General features: G+C 34.4%; 1 protein-coding gene across 3 annotated transcripts in view; it reads right to left on the bottom strand.

The window, feature by feature from the left end:
* Positions 1 to 17,212, bottom strand: part of LOC105233489 (aquaporin) — a 78,931-nt gene that overhangs the window by 15,548 nt on the left and 46,171 nt on the right. For all 3 annotated transcript variants that reach the window (XM_049452260.1, XM_049452259.1, XM_049452258.1), the window contains one exon: positions 12,774 to 12,967. In XM_049452260.1, the coding sequence (XP_049308217.1) occupies positions 12,774 to 12,967 (194 nt within the window). The remainder of the gene's footprint in view (positions 1 to 12,773; positions 12,968 to 17,212) is intronic.

Here is a 17,212-nt window from a genome sequence, read left to right as displayed (position 1 = left end):
CATAATTATCATATGTACGAATATAATATTATAAAAACTAATTACGATATCTATTATAAGCAGATTATAAAACATTAGTCTTTACTTGATTTCATTATGTCAAATTTAATGACGATAAATTAACAATACCACAGGTTCCATTACTTAGAAAAAAAATATTCAAACTATGGACTTTACATAAGCTTAGTTAAGAATTTGCTTCAGAAAGTATTTCATGAACATTTTTAAAGTAAAGTAGCAACCGCTTTTTTATGTCAAATTTAGTGATGCGAAAATGACAAAATTATTTCTTCAATCACTCGTTCCATTGCAATGATAAAATGTTAAAAATTAAGGATTAAAATGAGTTAATGATCATTAATGATTAAATGATGGTTAAAATTTACCTTACTGTTTGTTTTTCAATTTGGGTCTTAAAATAAAAAATTGCTTCAAAAATAAATAACAACTCTTTGCACTGATCTGACACGAACTGCCATTGACTTTGACGTAATGACCATTATACATAGTAAAAATACTGTAGTAATGGACAAACATCTTAAAGGCATCTTAGAAACTATTCGACTTATTCAAAGCGTGCTGAATCCATTAGAAGAAAACTTTACGTTCTCATGTCGCCACTAATAAAACGGTGCCGAATTTGACACAAAAATTGCCAAATTCTGACACGAAAATAGCCCATATTTTCTAATTTCATAAAGGATGTATTAAACTACCAAGCAGTATTTTATATCTTCAATGGTTCTTGTGCCGAATTGATTCTCTTTAGGGTTTATATTACACTCCCAGATTGACATAGTTAATGAATTGAATTAGATAATCGACAAATTAATTAAAGCAATTTCTATTGGAATTCTTAAAAATGTAAATTTTCTGTCTGCCATAGCGACGCTGAATATAAAACCTATTACTACAATTATAATTACTCTAATTATAGGTTTAAATACAGATTAAAATTCCAAAGAGTTGCGTAAAATCGCGCTTTGTTTAGACTGCATTATTAGAAGGTGGTTTTCTTGATTATTACATGATTACACTAATATATGCATAACTGCACCAAGCCATCTAATTAAATAGAATTGAACCCAGTTAGCTTGGCATTAGCCTATTAAATTCTGGGCACGTACCAAACGACACTTGTTGCAAATATTATATTATGGCGAGTGAGAGAATGCGCTGTTGTCTTGGCATAAGTCCAGCGATGCGTGGGTGCGCTGCATAGCAAATGCCTGCGAAATTGCTTTGTAATAAACAACTTACTGCTATTTATAAAATCCCTGTTATTTCATGCATTTGCCACGCTGTGTGGCGCTTTAAAGAAATGACATATTTATGTAAATTAGTATCTATTTTATAGTTGCAAACTTTGCTTCCTGATACTGCGACGAGACAGTTTTATGTTATCTATGGCATGAAAATCGCCAGATAAATCAGAAATGTGTAAAACCAGCAGCTGGAATACTAATAAGTCAAATGAAATTTCTCTGTCAAACGTTTTTCTATGATAAATATATGCATATGTATATGATATTGCAATTTTTTACATATGTAGGTAAGTCAAATTCATCATTTGTATGCCTTGCAGCGTTTTTCAGCGGTTACGGGTAGGCTGAGCCCATTTATTTATAAGTCATTCATCAATCAGCAAAACTATGACGACTTTTTAACTCACTATTTATTTGCAAGTGCTGTAAGTGTTGCCATATTGTGCATAAATTGCCAATATATGGCAAATATGAGTTTTCCGCGTTTTTATGGGAGATATGCAAAAGGTATCAGGGGAATTTAAAATTAATGGATTGATGAGACTTTGAAGTAAATTTTCATTTACGAATATTTTTACTTACAGGTATAAGTAATTTAAATAAATCAGGAGAAAGCTTGGTCTCAAATAAATTTTGTATTTTTTCATGTACCAGAAAATAAGATTTAATTTTAAAGTTAAACTTCAAACAACTCCTAGATACATAGCGGTCAATGATACCACATGGAGTTGATACTAACACTCGTGGCCACGCAAACCTTACCACACAAAATTTTAAAGTAGTGTGCATATTTGACTACATTTTATAGCGGTACTTTTTGCGGTTTGCGGCTATCGCAACTCCTGTGCGGAAACTTACATACCATGTAACTCTTAAGGTCCTTCATTAAGAAAGGAATGCCCGATCACACTTATGCAAGAGTTTCCGTTAGAATTGCCAATTGGTCGTTAAGAAAGTCATAAAAACTGTAATAGAAATATCTGTTAGCACTGTCGGGTAATTAACCGGTCAGTTACCTAACACGTGTATTGCTGGGTATATTTCATGCAAGGACTTTCAACGGAAGAGCTCTTGGGAATTGTGAAAGTTTATTTTTGAAAGACTTTTCAGGCTCCTTCTCATACACGATTTTTGCTATAATTTGATTGCTCATGTTTAATGGTTTATAGTAACGATTTTTATATCTTGAACAGGGTATATAGTTTTCAGTTTTCACATGACTTTTATAACATCTAAAAAAATTTAGAGTCCCTACAAAGTATATATATAAGTGATCAGCAGGACGAGTTGAATCGATTCAGTCATGTCCGTCCGTTTGTCTGTATATATGATAACTATTCACTCAGTTTTTGAGATATCGCTCTGAATTTTTTCACACGTCCTTTTCTCAACAGGAAACAGCTTATCAGACAACTATAGCATATAGCTGCCATAAAAACTGTGCAATAAAGCTGAAGTCCTTGTACGGAAACCTTCTTTGTTTGTCAAAGAATCTTCAAAAAATGTGGCATGTACTTTTGTTAAGGACAGCGCTAAAATCTCCGACATTCCTTCTGAGGGTTGTGCGCTGGGTTTGGGACTCGTCACGTAAAAAACACTCCCAATGAAAAGGACAAACAAGCCTCCCTGTAGTAAAATTGGCTATAACCGCGAAGGCGGTGTCTACGGCTATAAAGAAGAATAATATAATATTTTGTGATTTTACTGGCTTAAACTGCATTTTGTGAGGGCAAGAGGGGTGATTTAGGTATGGTAAGTTAATAACTTATGCTGATAAACCAGCTTCATAGCATTGGGTCGAGTACATATGACAAACATAAAAGGGATTTCAAAAATAAAATATCAACTTGAGAATACTTCGATTCAACAAAAATCAATCAATATCAATTTGCAATCAATTTTGCAAAATATATACAATAATAATATCAATCAATTTTCATCAGTTGTTCATAGTGATTTTATCCCCTCAAGAAATGTTTTCCTCACTAGCAATATATCTATGTTTACTTATGAAGGTTTGCATACATCTGTATATTCAAGGTCTTCAATGCAGTTTCGTAAACAACTTTTTCTGTAAACAGTTATTAAAAATAAACAGTTAGTAGAATAATAAAAGTCAGCGGTATCGCAACTATTTACCATACCAAATTAATATTATTCAAAGAGTCTCTCGGGCAATTTAATTGCTGCAGTAAATACTTATTTTGATGTGTTACACGCTTTAAATTTTATTATTGTTTTTTGTTATTAAAACATTAGTTAATCACATTATGTATGGCCTTTAATTGCAATCGCCATATCGTTAAAATTTTTAATGTCAGCTCATCAAATGGAAGAAAAAGAAAAAGCTATTATCGCTGCTTGAAACGCAATAAATCAAGTTTAATAGTTGCTAGTAGGAATACTAAGAAATACTATTTCAAAATTATCAATAAGTTACGCTTATAACCAAGCATTTAATTTTGTTACGCAATATCAGTATATACTGGCTTTCGGGTAATCAAAATGCGGTTTTTAAGGCGTTGAAAATAAAATGTCGTTATGTGTTCAATAATTAGATGGCAATTGGCATTACTTCCGCGTTTGCAATAACTTTTGCCAGGTGAGAGTCGTGAGAGGTTTAGTTAGGTTCTTGGATAATATGATGACACACTGTTCTATTGCCATCCCTGCTTGTAATATGATAAAGGTAAATAAAGTAAAAATATTTCCCCTGATTGACCTATTTTCGAAGTTATCTGGTAGTATGTATATGTATGACGGAACCTTCCCAAGGCTTTCTTCCTAACTGTTCCACTTATTGCTACTAAGACTGAAAAAACTTCGTTTTAATTTTTTCAGCCATCTAGATGTATTGTCTGAGAGAATTCTAGAGATATATTCTATCACGGATATTACTATACTTAATGTGCAACTTAAAGAAAACTTGAGATTTTACTCAAATATAAAAGAAATGTGTTTGGTAAATTGGCATGATCCCACTATTCAAAAGGCTTGTGAACAATTGTATCTCTTAGAAGATGACATCCTAAAGAACTAAGCTGGATAGCTGCTCTCTTAATCTGCGCCAACCACGTGGGATAGCCTCCTCGTCATCGCATATAAGGTTCTATTGCGCGTATTGTGTGAAAGATTAAAGCCCATCGTCAACAAACTGATTGGACCTTATCAGTGTGAGTTTAGGGCTGGAAAATCAACAACTGACCAGATATTCACCATGCGCCACATCTTAGAAAAGATCCGTACAAAGAGAATCGACTTGCACGACCTCTTCGTTGATTTCATAGTTGCTTTCGTCAGCTTTCGACTTTATGCCGCGATGTCTGAATTTGGAATTTTGGCAAAACTAATACGGCTGTGTAAACTGACGATGAGCAATATCAAAAGTTCTGTAAGGATCTCGACGGACCTCTCAGAACCCTTAGATACCAAACGAGGTTTCAGACAAGGCGACTCCCTACCGGGCGACTTCTTCAATCTACTGATGGAATCGATATCATTGTCCATAACAACCGCTCCATTAGTTCTAGTTTCTCCAGAATGGATGAGGAAACGAAGCAAACGGGTCTGGTAGTGAACGAGGGCAACACAAAATATCTCCTGCCATGAAACAGTCGTTGCACTCGCTACTTGACTCCCACGTTTCGGTTGACAGTCATAACATCGAAGTAGGAGATAGCTTTGTCTACTTGGAATCAGTATTAATAGCAACAACAATGTCAGTTTCGGAATCCAGCGCAGGATAGCTCTTGCCAACAGGTGCTACATCGAACTGAGTAGGCAATTGAGAAGTGAAGTCATCTCTCGAGGAACAAAGACCAAACTCTACAAGTCACTCATCATTCTCGTCCTACTATATGGTGGGGAGGCATGGACAATGACGTTATCTGATGAGTCGGCCTTAGGAGTGTTCGAGAGAAAGGTTCTGCAGAATATTTATGCTCCTTTGCGCATTGGCAACGGCGATTACCGCAGTCGCTGGAACGAGCTGTATGAGATATACGACGACATTGGCATAGTTCAGCGAATTAAGACACATTCCCTTCGCTGGCTAGTTTATGGATGAAAACACTCTGATTCTGAAAGTATTCGACGCAGTACCCACTGGGAAAAGCAGAGTAAGAGGAAGACTTTCTACTCCATAGGAAAGGCAGCGTCTATAAGATATTATAATCACCGGAGAATTCGTTGCAAAAACTATTATTTTTATCTAAATGACGTCAACAGAATAAATTACATATATCCACATTTATTGTATATATTTTTGTATGAGCGTAAGAAATTAGGTCTGGATACTTTAACAGGCGTCGTGTCTTGATTTTTAAACATGAGATAAACCTCTGTCAACGTTATGGCGCCCAATTTCATTAACTTAATTAAATATACAGCACTGAATTATGCCTGAAAACAACCAAAGATAAAGAGATAAATAAATAATGATAATTTCAACCCAAGAATAGCAAATAGCGACTCCAATAATTAACCAAGAAAACACAAGCTCATTTGGACCAAGGACAAGGTGAAAAAAATAGCAAAAATATAAAAATAAAATTATCTTTCTCTCGACACATTTCGGCGTTTCAAAGCATTTTGTGATCTGACGTTGCATTGCTGCCTACGTATGCACAATATCACATGGGCTCCCCGAACATTTGTGCAAATACGCGCTGGTAAATATTATAACAATTGCCTCTGTCAATATCAAAACGATATCGTACACATTGTTATCTCTGGTAGTCAATGGCATATATATCGCATAAATTCATTATAATCATGTTAACAATAATTGAACGCCTACTGTGACGGTTAAGTGGTTGTGTGGTTGCTGTAGTTGTTGTTGTGGTATTTATTGCTTCATAAATTCGCGTGCAATACTTGTGATTAGCAATTAAATTGGCTGGCCTACACTACAAATAAAAGTAATGCTGACAACAACAAAAACCAAAAACGACAACAATGACAACAAAAAAAACAGCAACAACAAGGAGTGCAAAAATAAAACAATTCAAGTAAAACACCTGTTAGCATGTATATAAATAGGTACACATGTATGCATGTACACTTTTGTGCTTGTATGCTTGTGTATGTGCACTCATATGCACTCACATTGTTTGCGCATAAATTGAACGGTAAATGATATTACATAAATCAACATGAGAAAATGTGCAAAAAGTGCAACAAAACAGAACAATGGGCTTGTCGAGTTCAGCTGAGTGATGGAAAGCTGGGTTGGTTGATAAGTTAAACTTATTATTGACAGTGCTTACCAGACAACAACAACAATGTATGCATATCGTTTTTACAATGCTAAGGTTGAGCTGGGCGTACATTTGCATGAATATATGCGGGTATCTATATAGATTAGGGTGGCTCTTAAAAATTTGATTAGTGATTTTTGTAGTCTCTTTTAACCCCCACAAAGATAGGCAAGAAAATTTAGATTAGTTTTGAAGGATGCTTCAAAAATTTAAGTACTGTTAATATTTGATACCAGAAATTGAAGCTCGTGGTCTTGGCGACATTTCGTTTGAAAAAGACGGCGCCACTTCCCACACATCGCATCAATCAATAGATTTATTGAGAGACTACTTCCGTGAATAGATAATTTCACGCTTTGGGCCGGTCCATTGACCACCAAGATCATGTGATATTACGCATTAAGTCTAAAATCTATGAGAACAATCCCGCCTCGATTTATGCCTTGGATCAAAACATCACGCATGTCATTCGCCAGTTGTCAGTCGAAATGATCCAACGAGTCAGGGAAAATTGGATTCAACGGATGGACCACCTAAGATGTGGCTGCGACCAATATTTGAAAGAGATAATCTTCAAAAAATAAATGCCAAAGAACGTTTCTTCGAATGATAATAAACATTCTGCAATAAATTTAAAGTTTTTGTGTATTTTCTTTAAAAAAAAGTAGGGAATCTCGAAGTGGATTTCCTTACGCAATCTTTATTAGATTCGTATGAAGTTTGATCTCTATTTGTCAATTAGTATATGTATACTACACATGTTTGGCAGTGAAAACTTTGTCAAGCGACGAAAGAGTTTTATTGGAGTTTTGTGTTTCCAATGGATTTATTAAAAATGTCGCTAAAGTGTTTTGGGTAGTCTACTTTATCACGAACATAATTATATGAGAGGCACAAAGCATTCAGTGAAGATCGCGCTAATGACGATAATATCGAAAAGTAATGGTGCTTGGAGAGAGTTGTCTTGGCATCAGAGATATAGCAAAGGATCTGAACATCTCTTTTGAATCGAATCAACACATTTTGGTTAGTGTTTTAGGTATAAAGCATCTCAATACTTAAGTCGTGCCAAAGAACTGAGTATTTTATAAAGTTGAGTGTCCAGGTTAAATTTGATCAGATACACCATTGATGGCTCAAAAAATGTGATTTACGAATAACTAAAAATTAAGCGAAACTACTGTGTTTAGAACGAGTAAACTCTTGAAGATTGGGAAAAGTTATTGCTTGGATTATTTTGAATAGGCATTATTGATAAGTAGTTTCTTTGGAAAAGAGTTGGATCCTTTGCTAGCATCAATCGTAAGCTTTAAAGTCAAACATTTTGACTCACGCCGTCAATATCAATTGGATAAAGGCTCAAAAATTTGAACTTGATGGTGAAAAGAAGTCATACGTGAAAATATTATATCACGTTATGGGTTTCAACTTTTGGTTACCGAGGTTTATGAGGGTTTGTTAATTGGGTGTGCCACGTTCAGGTTATTTGACTCAGTTTAGCTGATATCTCAGTTGGTTATCAATATTCTAGAAGCTGTTGGTGCAATAAGGCCAGTTTTCACAAAAAGTTATAGTCAGTGAGACCGACAGGATTACCTTTGTAAGACGTTTGACCGGTCAAACACTGTTTGCCTTAAAATTTTGGCCTACTGAGACTTAATATTGAGAGTTTATTTATATGATGTAAGGAATGTACTTCCAAAATAAACATTTACTTAAGAACCACCTTAAAGTACTACAACCGTGTATATACGCATATGTATGCTCATAAAAAGGCCCAACGTTTGTTCCATGCAAATCCAAGCAACATGCAATTGAACCCAACTATGTATTTTTACTATTTTTTTCTTAAATAATTTAACAACATAAATTTGTGGTAAATTTCGCAAAATTTCATAAATTATTAATTTAATTATTATTTTGATTATTTTGATTAATTTGCTATTTTTTATATGAAAACCATAAATTGCAGCGGAGGACGGGCTATTGTTTGGACCATTTGGAAAGAACATAAATTTTTCGACTAAATATTAGTTGGCATACCAACAATTAACTGATGGATGATAACCGCAGGATAGAAATGTGCGAGACTACCTTAGGCGATCACTCTGCGTCAAGTGGCATTAATGCGCTGACATTTGCAATGCTGCAACATGTTCAATGCTACAGTGGCGTGCAGTGAACTATGCACAATAGCCAACCCATTGGTAGTGGCATCGCGCAACAACAAATGGAATAAAATTGAATGCAATTGAAAAAAAGTAATTACAACAGCAACAAAATAATTCAGTTATATAGTCGCATACAAAAAAAACACACATATGCTTGGCAAACGAGCGCCTAAGCGAGCGTTGATTAAAGTTAATTACGGCAAATGCCTGCCATTTGCACCGCCGCGCCCTCTGCGAGACACCGCTTGTATCCACTGCGCGGCGCTTTACCTCAATCTAGAACTTCGTTGCACGCAGGCGCGTTGCACTTGTCATTGCTTAAGTACGTGCGTGTATAAATAGTCGCACATTTACTCAAATAGTAATACAAACATACATCTAAGTATGTGTATTTGCGTGTGCGCGCGCGTAATTAAGCGTTGCAAGCGCTTCAGTTGGCGTTTGCTGACAAATCAGCTGAACGATTTAGTTGCAGATACTCGCTTTAATGCCGTGCGTTTAGCATGTGCTGTCATGCAAGCGCAGCCGCCGCACGCTCCCATTCACAGAAAATACAGAAAATGCGGTTTTGTCAGCGTTACAATTTGCTGGTTGCTTTTCATTTGTATTTGCTGTTTGCTGCACTTGCAACATATTATTCTTTTTTACAAAACAAAACAAGAAAAGAAACTAAAACATTTTTATGCACCGAGTTTTATTATTTCATTCGCAGTTAATTGTCTGTCTTAATTTTTGCTGTTGTGCCTAGCTGGTTTGACAACTCTGAAAAGTAAATGCCAATGTCTTAGAAATATGTGGCTTAGGCCTAAATATGAGTTCATTACTAGTTTATTAAAAGTGTGTTAAAACGTCGCTGCACAGTGGTCAGGTGTGCTGGGAATTACAGTAAAAATATTTTTGACCAAATCAAGCTGTAAGGCCTCGATATAGAAGCTCTATACTCCGATATTCATTAATCTCAACATTTCCTTCTTGAATTTACCACCTAGAACAGAATAAGATTTCAATACCTCGGATCTTATACTTTTAAGCATTAAGTTAAAGTAACAGAGTTTTCATCAGGGTTCACAAAAAATGATTAAAAATGTTTAGTTGAAGTGAGATCTCCTTGCCAACTTGGAAATTCAGCTATCTAACCTAAAATGAAAGTTCTCTGAGCGCCATTCATTGGGAGTGGCCAGAAACGATGCTTTTGCACATGGCTCAAGCAGCTCACGACTTTCGGTCTTAGATCAATTATCCTCTGGGTAGCCAAAAAACATCCGTTTGAGGGCGAGCAAGAGTGAGAAGGCGAAACATTCCTCCCCAGGGTTGTGCGCTGGGTTAGGGCATCCGCCACGTAAAAAAGACCTCGGATGAGAGACCCCCTTTTGATAACGAATCCAAAATCAATATCCTAACAAACACTTCTTGCTTTGAGGAAGACTAGAAGAAGCACGGAAAAATCGCTAAGTAGCAAAACAACAAAGCAAGAAAGGCAGTCAAAAATGCGGTATTAGCTCGCAAAGTGCGCGCTGAAAGTTAATTAAGGAGTGTCTGTCCCCGCTAGAAATAATATCGTAGTACTTCATAATAAAACCCTTACATTCAGAGTGTAAGGCTAACAACCCAGTTGGACCCAAATTGTAAAATGGCCTTTACAACACTGATGCCGAAATATCTCGCCAGTCATACTTTCGGCGAAACAGGAAGCATAGCCGAAACTGACCTTTGACAAATTTTATAAGAGTTCCAAGTACTAAAATGGACCGGCGTTATAAGCTGTCTAAGTGAGATCCCCTAAAGGTCGATCATTTAACATAACTTAACCATGTCGAATTTGTTCCGTTATTCTGGTATATTCCAAGTTGAATACTATAATTATTCAAAAATATGGTCGGTAAGAGTAGAGCGACGAGTGAAAAAACATTTATTGACATAATTTTTTAAAGTAAAATATCTAGCCACGTAGTGTTAATATTTAATCAACCCTGCTGGAGAAACAAACGATAGAGAGTAATCAGCTTTTTCGATTATTTTTTTCCATTGAAAATCTTTTCTAGACCAAATTCCACTACAATTAGTTTACATTTGCAACATAGATTATTTAATAAGAAACTCTATAATTTTTTCTTCAACAAATTCCCTTATTTTATAAGCAGGGTTGACAAAAATGTCAAATAATGGAATTTTTAACAGCTGGCTGTAGAAAAGCCCGATTAATATATAAAGTCAGTTTGATAAGAGGAAAAAAATTTTATATTCTTATTCAAGCTTGACTTTTTTTCGGAAAATAAGTAAGTTTTCCACATAAATATTTACTTTGTAGCCATCTGTGACTTGCTTTATCGACTCATTTGTTCAAATGTTATCTGGTTGCACTTTGATTGGCATAAACCTACCCCAATGAACAATTATGTGCAAATTGGTTTAATAGCCAATACTTTGTAAGCTTGTTCTACGGTGATTAAATGGAGATGAGCAATTGAAAAGTGTGATCATTTAGCTTTAATTACGAGTTTAACCTTGCAAACGAGCACGGCTGCAATTATTTTATGTAGAAAAAATAAAGAAAAATGGAGTTCAGTTAAGAATTTCGAAAGTTAAAGATTGAGCTCGCAGAAAAAAGTAAAAAAAAAAATAAATCAAATATGTTAATCAAAATAAAGTGAAAAAATAAACTAGATTTTCTAAATGGATTCTAGTACAGGCTTGGGACTTCAGGCCCATCTGTCTCTGCTTCTTTTTACTTAAAACTCTGGAGAGACTAATGGGCTGGTATATAAGGAGGCGCATTCCGAGGGATCATTTATCAGAAGAGCAACATGCTTCTTATAAAGGTACGTCAGTGAATACTGCGCTGCATACTGTCGTGCCATGGCTTAAGGAAACCTTTAGGTTTAAAGAATTCGCTGTTGGAACCTTCCTTGACATTGAAGTAGCTTTTAATAACGTCCTGCCGGAAGCAGTCGTAAATACTCTGCATGGTCTTGGGGTTGAATCAAACCTTAAACACCTCATTTTCAGTCTTCTTTGCAAAAGAGTAATTGAAACGGAATGGGATAATGTTAGAGACAATCGTCCACAACCGGCGGATACAGCGAAATATCTAGGGCTCTTCCTGAATAGGAAGCTTTGATGGAAGCCGTATATCGAAGAGAGATTAAAAAAGACATCGATTGCCTTATACTATTATAGGGGAGCCATTGGCAAAAGATGGGGTCTCTTACCGAAAGTGGTTCTACGCCTCCATAGTCCATTATGTATGGAACCTTTATGTGCTGCAGGGCTCTAGAAAATAACCTACTAGCAAAGAAACTCGACAGCGCTCGTCAGCATATGTGGTGTACTAAGGTACACTCAACCCATGGCACTTAACGCCATATTGCACATAGTACCTTTAGACATCGTCGGAAAGTGTATGGCTGCGAAAGTTGCTATCGGACTCAGAAAATCTGTGTTCCTAAAAGAATATGTGTCTGAACACTCGGAAATCCTCAAATAATTTGACTTTATGTCAGATCATTTGGATCATAGAGTCTCCAAACCGAACTCTAGCGGCTATTTTTCTGTTCATATACCGCGAGGGAATTGTTGGTGAGAAGAAGCCGTTGGAGGAGGGGCAGTGGCCTTCTTTACGGATGAGTCAAAGCTTGAGAGGGAGGAGCAGTTTTTTCCAAGCAAAAGTTCCAGCCATTAAGGTAGCAGTAGATTTACTGTTCCGGAGTGCAGCCTCCTTCAGAGAAGTAACCATCCACTCAGATAGCAGCGCGGCGGTACTAGAAACAACTCAACATTTCCCTCTTGACTGTCCCGCGCTTGGGAGACCATTAATTCGGACATCCCACTGAACTGGCGGGATTGGAAATTCAACTCCTGCAAATTTGTATTGACTACTAAGACTTTTGGTAATTTATAAGTTGGAACATAGGAGTTCTTTTTTCTATGACTTTGAAAAGGACAACATATCGCAGTCCACCATCCATCTAATCTAACCTAACATTACCGACTTGATAAGTCATTAATTAATTTTTGCGTATTTTTTTCAATTCGAGGGTAGTTATTTTGCTCATAAATATATAATGTTATTTTGCACTTACCAGCGCCATGGTGGCCACGACCAAACCGAAGCAAAAAGCGATCTGTGGCACCGATGGTGTGTACGCATCACCGCCGGTACAACTGCCAACACCGATGGCGACCAAGAAGAAGGTGCCCAAAAATTCGCCAATTAAAGCGCGCCATATCTTCTTATTCTCTGTGATGTCACTGACACCAATGATTTTCGGAATATCTGTAATGGAAGAGAAGAGGGAAATTAAATATTTGTGATTATATGCATGCTAAGTTAGGTTAGACGCCTGATAACTCAATATATTTACATATAAATGTAAAAAATAAATAATAAATGTGAGTAAATATAAAAAAATATATGAAAAAGTTTGAGTTGATATCAGAAAAAAATTAAATTATTCAAAATTAGCAGGAAGAGCAGACCATGCAGCAATTAATAATGAAAGATATATGCTAAAGCTATATCTGAATATTTAAAGTAATAAATATATGACCCTAAGCACTATACGAAAATATTTATGTGCGCTATATATATACCATACATACTTTTCATTCTTCACTTCATCAAACCCAAAATATGCCATTCGTCATTTCATTGGCGCTTCCAATGACAACAAAACGAAATAACACAAAGAATTTATTTGTCAAAGCAAAATTTCATAACGCAAGACCACCAAAGTTATTAGGGCTAGTAAAAGCATTTTGATGTTCCGGCATGCGAACGTTTAATTGCTGTGAAGCAAATCAATCAACAAAGTCTAGTATCTTGACTTGGCGCTTGAAGACAATGAGTAGCGTTCTATCGATAGCAATAACTAACTTTATTTATACAAATAACCAAACAATTCTTTGTGTATAAATTCTCATATTCCACCACAAATTGAGGCGCAAAATACCTCAAATTTTCATATTTGTTTTAACACCCATAAGACTAAGTGATTGCTTTGATTGACAGGCGTGAATTTTGACATTTGAATAAACATACCAAAACACACAAGAATTTACTGGCGGGAATGCATAGTTGTCGTTTTCAACGCACGTCAAATGAAGATACAATTTTTTTTATTTTATTGGTGGGAAACTACGCGCCGCATGATGTCTACAAATGGTATGTGACACTGGAGTGTAAAGTATTTGATTTATAGAATTTTGATGCTTAAGTGGGCAAAAAATAGTAAGACGTTTTAATTTAAATTCCGGAGGAAAATCGAGTCGTCGAAATATTTTTTTCTATGTTGGTATGACTGTGCCAAATGTCACATCAAAATAATTATTCATGTATAATATTCGCTTATCTTTTTTTTCTACATAAAGTGCATTCGGCGATTTTTACGATGACTGAAACGTTCAGGCCTTCGGGTATAATTGTTTATCGCGAGTTAGTGTTTTTGATTGGTACAAATTATTCAAAGAGGGTCGAGAACGCGTTGACAACGTCTAGGACGGCCATCAACTGAAGATCAACTCGTCAACAAAATAAAGGAATTGGTGCTTGAGAATCGGCGATCAACTGTCAGAGATCTTAATGCCATCCTTGGGATATCGAAAGGATTAGTTAGAACCATATTAAAAAATCATTTGGGCCTAAGAAAAGCGAAAGCACGATGGGTTCCAAAATCACTAAATTTTTTCGAAAAACAGCATTGTTTTACGATGAATCTTGAATCTATGCTTACGACCTTAAAACAGACGAGTAATCGACTGAATATCGTGGCAATGGTGAGTCAAAACCGAAAAGAAACGACGAAGCTGGCCAAAAATCAAGGTTACGTTGACAGTTTTCTTCGATTATGGAAGTGTAGTGACTCTGAATTACTTCCGACTCGCCAATCTGTCAACAAAGAATACTATTTGAGTATTATGCGTCGTTTGCGCAAAGCTATTCTTGGTTTCGTGAGTTTTTCGCTAAAGTTCAAACCAATACCGTGCCACAACCACCGATGCATTGATTTAACTTCGTGGTCACGACAAATGAGTGGCTTCTTGGATAGAAAAGGATGTGTGCAAAATTTCAGATCGATATCTTAAAAACTGATGGACTAGTCTCGTAAATACAGCCAGATGGACATGGCTAAATTGCCTCCGCTTTTCGCTTCCCACATTTCCTTTCAGGTACTACAAACTTCTTAATATACTCAATATATTCCGTTCAGGGTATAAATGTCTTCAATATAGCATATTTGTATAGCATTTATATAAATATGAGAAAGAATAGTATAAGTTCACTGAAGTAAAAAACATATTTTGCTTTGATCAAAAATATTAGAAATTTTTGTTTTCACTTATCGAACGGTTGCTATAATTAAACAATTTATTCGTTGCTATTGCTTTGTTGCACTTTGTTTTTCTTTAAAACAATTTGTCCATCACACAAACTCAATAAAGACCTGTCAAAAAAATATACTACAAGCATATATTAAGCAATAATTATTATGACAATGAATCTTTCGTCACACTTTTGCAATAAGCTCACTTATCTTAGATACGAAAGCAAAAATTATTTTTTACTTTTAGTAGCATAACGGTTATCAAAAAACGCATGGTTTCGGATTAAGTCGTCATAAATCACTTTCAGAATATGGAAGCATATTTATAACACATTTTAGCATATGACATACATATAAAGGAATAAAGGTAGGAGTATATATAGTAACAGCAATGCAAGTAGTTGTAAATAAATGTTTGTTCAGAGGAAACTCATGTGCAATTAAATTTTTGAGATTAAATAAAGATTTATGATTATGAAAGGGATGTGAAAACATTTGAGATAAAATTCTAAAGCATTTGAATTGAACAGAATGGAAATAAATATGTTTCGATCAAAGAATTTGGAAGATTTTTTAATTATTATTTTTATTTTTTTTTTTAATTTTTTGGCGCCTCTTTTTACCCTCAGTGTTCAAAGACTTGGCAATAATAAAATATTTATATCCTGTCCTGTCACATTTCTGCAACCAAATAACAAATCTCAGCAAGTTTTGATAATTCTAAACTGGAGTGGGTAATATAGTATAACTTGAAAGTTAAAATATATATTCACTTAAACTTTACAACAACGTATCATCAGAAAAATTGAAAATGAGTTTTTTATTGCTTACGATGCACTACATCATGTTACATATATGTATGTAGCATAAAGATTTCAGTTCCCTCTGTTAGATATAACCAATATATAACCATTTTATAAGGACAACTCAATTTATTTTATAAAATTTTAAATTAAATAAAATTTTGGTTCAATACCAGTGGTTCTATTATATCGTTTTTGCTTCGCCTGTAAACTTATGAAAAGTAATGTTACGTGATTTTACATTTTAGGTGAGGATATGTAAGTTATAAAATTAGCTCTGTTTATCTCTTATTATTGTTTCTGCGAAAATTTTAATAAAACTAATTTCTTTATAAATATTCATGCTAAGAAATATGAAACACTATTTTATAATATCTGAAAAATTCTCGTCAGTGAACGATAAGAACCTTCAACTCTGCTAGTTGTATGATATTTTAATTTCCGTCAAACTAGTTGGTCTTGTATCAATTTTCTTAAATGATAAGTAAAATATTACTTTGAAGGATGTTCTTTATTACTATAAAAATAGAACAGAAAATATTTAAAAATCAAAATTTTGAATTGAAAAATGATTTCAGTTTTCAATACCGATTTAATTCCAAGAGTTTGAATAGGAAATAAAAAATTTAAGTTTTCCTTTTTGTAAAATCAAAAACAGAAAATAACCGAACGCTTTAAATTTTTTATTTTCAGAAACCGAAAAATTTAAAATTAAAATTTTTAAAAATAAAATTATTGCAGTTTTTAATACGGATTCCAAGAGTTTGGAGAGAAAGCTCAATATTTAAATTTTCGATTTTTAATCTGAAACATAAAAAATTCAAAACTAAAATTTTTATCAAAAAATTGAAAATTTTACGGTAAATAATTTTAATTTAATTTCTGATCCCAAAAGTGGAATTAGATGTTGATGAAATATAAATCGTTTGAATGGGTACGTTTGCCGAAAAGTGGTTTAGAGTATTTAGGATGGTGGCGAACTCTAGTTCTAAATACTGGGCATGCAAATGCAAAAAAATGTAAAATCTAAAATAAATAAAATAAGTTGCTTGATTGAATCTTTTTTTTGTATTTTTGTATATAGTAGTTGGGATTAAAAAATTAAAACTAAATTTTCTTTTATTAAAAATAAATTTCTAATACAATTTTTACGAATTATAAAACTTTTTTCAATCCCATATTTGGACAAATTTTTTAAAACAATTTTTTGTATATAACTTCCTTGGGTTTAACAATTTTTTGCATTTAAAATCGAGTACTTGGAAATTAAAAATAAATAAATCAATTTTTAAATTTAAATTTCGTTTTTTAAATAAATAAATTTTTAATTTCTAATTCGGGTTTTTGGAACTACTACTTTTATTCAATCCCGCATTGGAGATTAATTTTTTTATT

The sequence above is a fragment of the Bactrocera dorsalis genome, chromosome 3 (genome assembly GCF_023373825.1).
Source record: "Bactrocera dorsalis isolate Fly_Bdor chromosome 3, ASM2337382v1, whole genome shotgun sequence".
Classification (NCBI taxonomy): Eukaryota; Metazoa; Arthropoda; class Insecta; order Diptera; family Tephritidae; genus Bactrocera; species Bactrocera dorsalis.
This window is presented reverse-complemented; position numbering and strand designations above follow the sequence as displayed.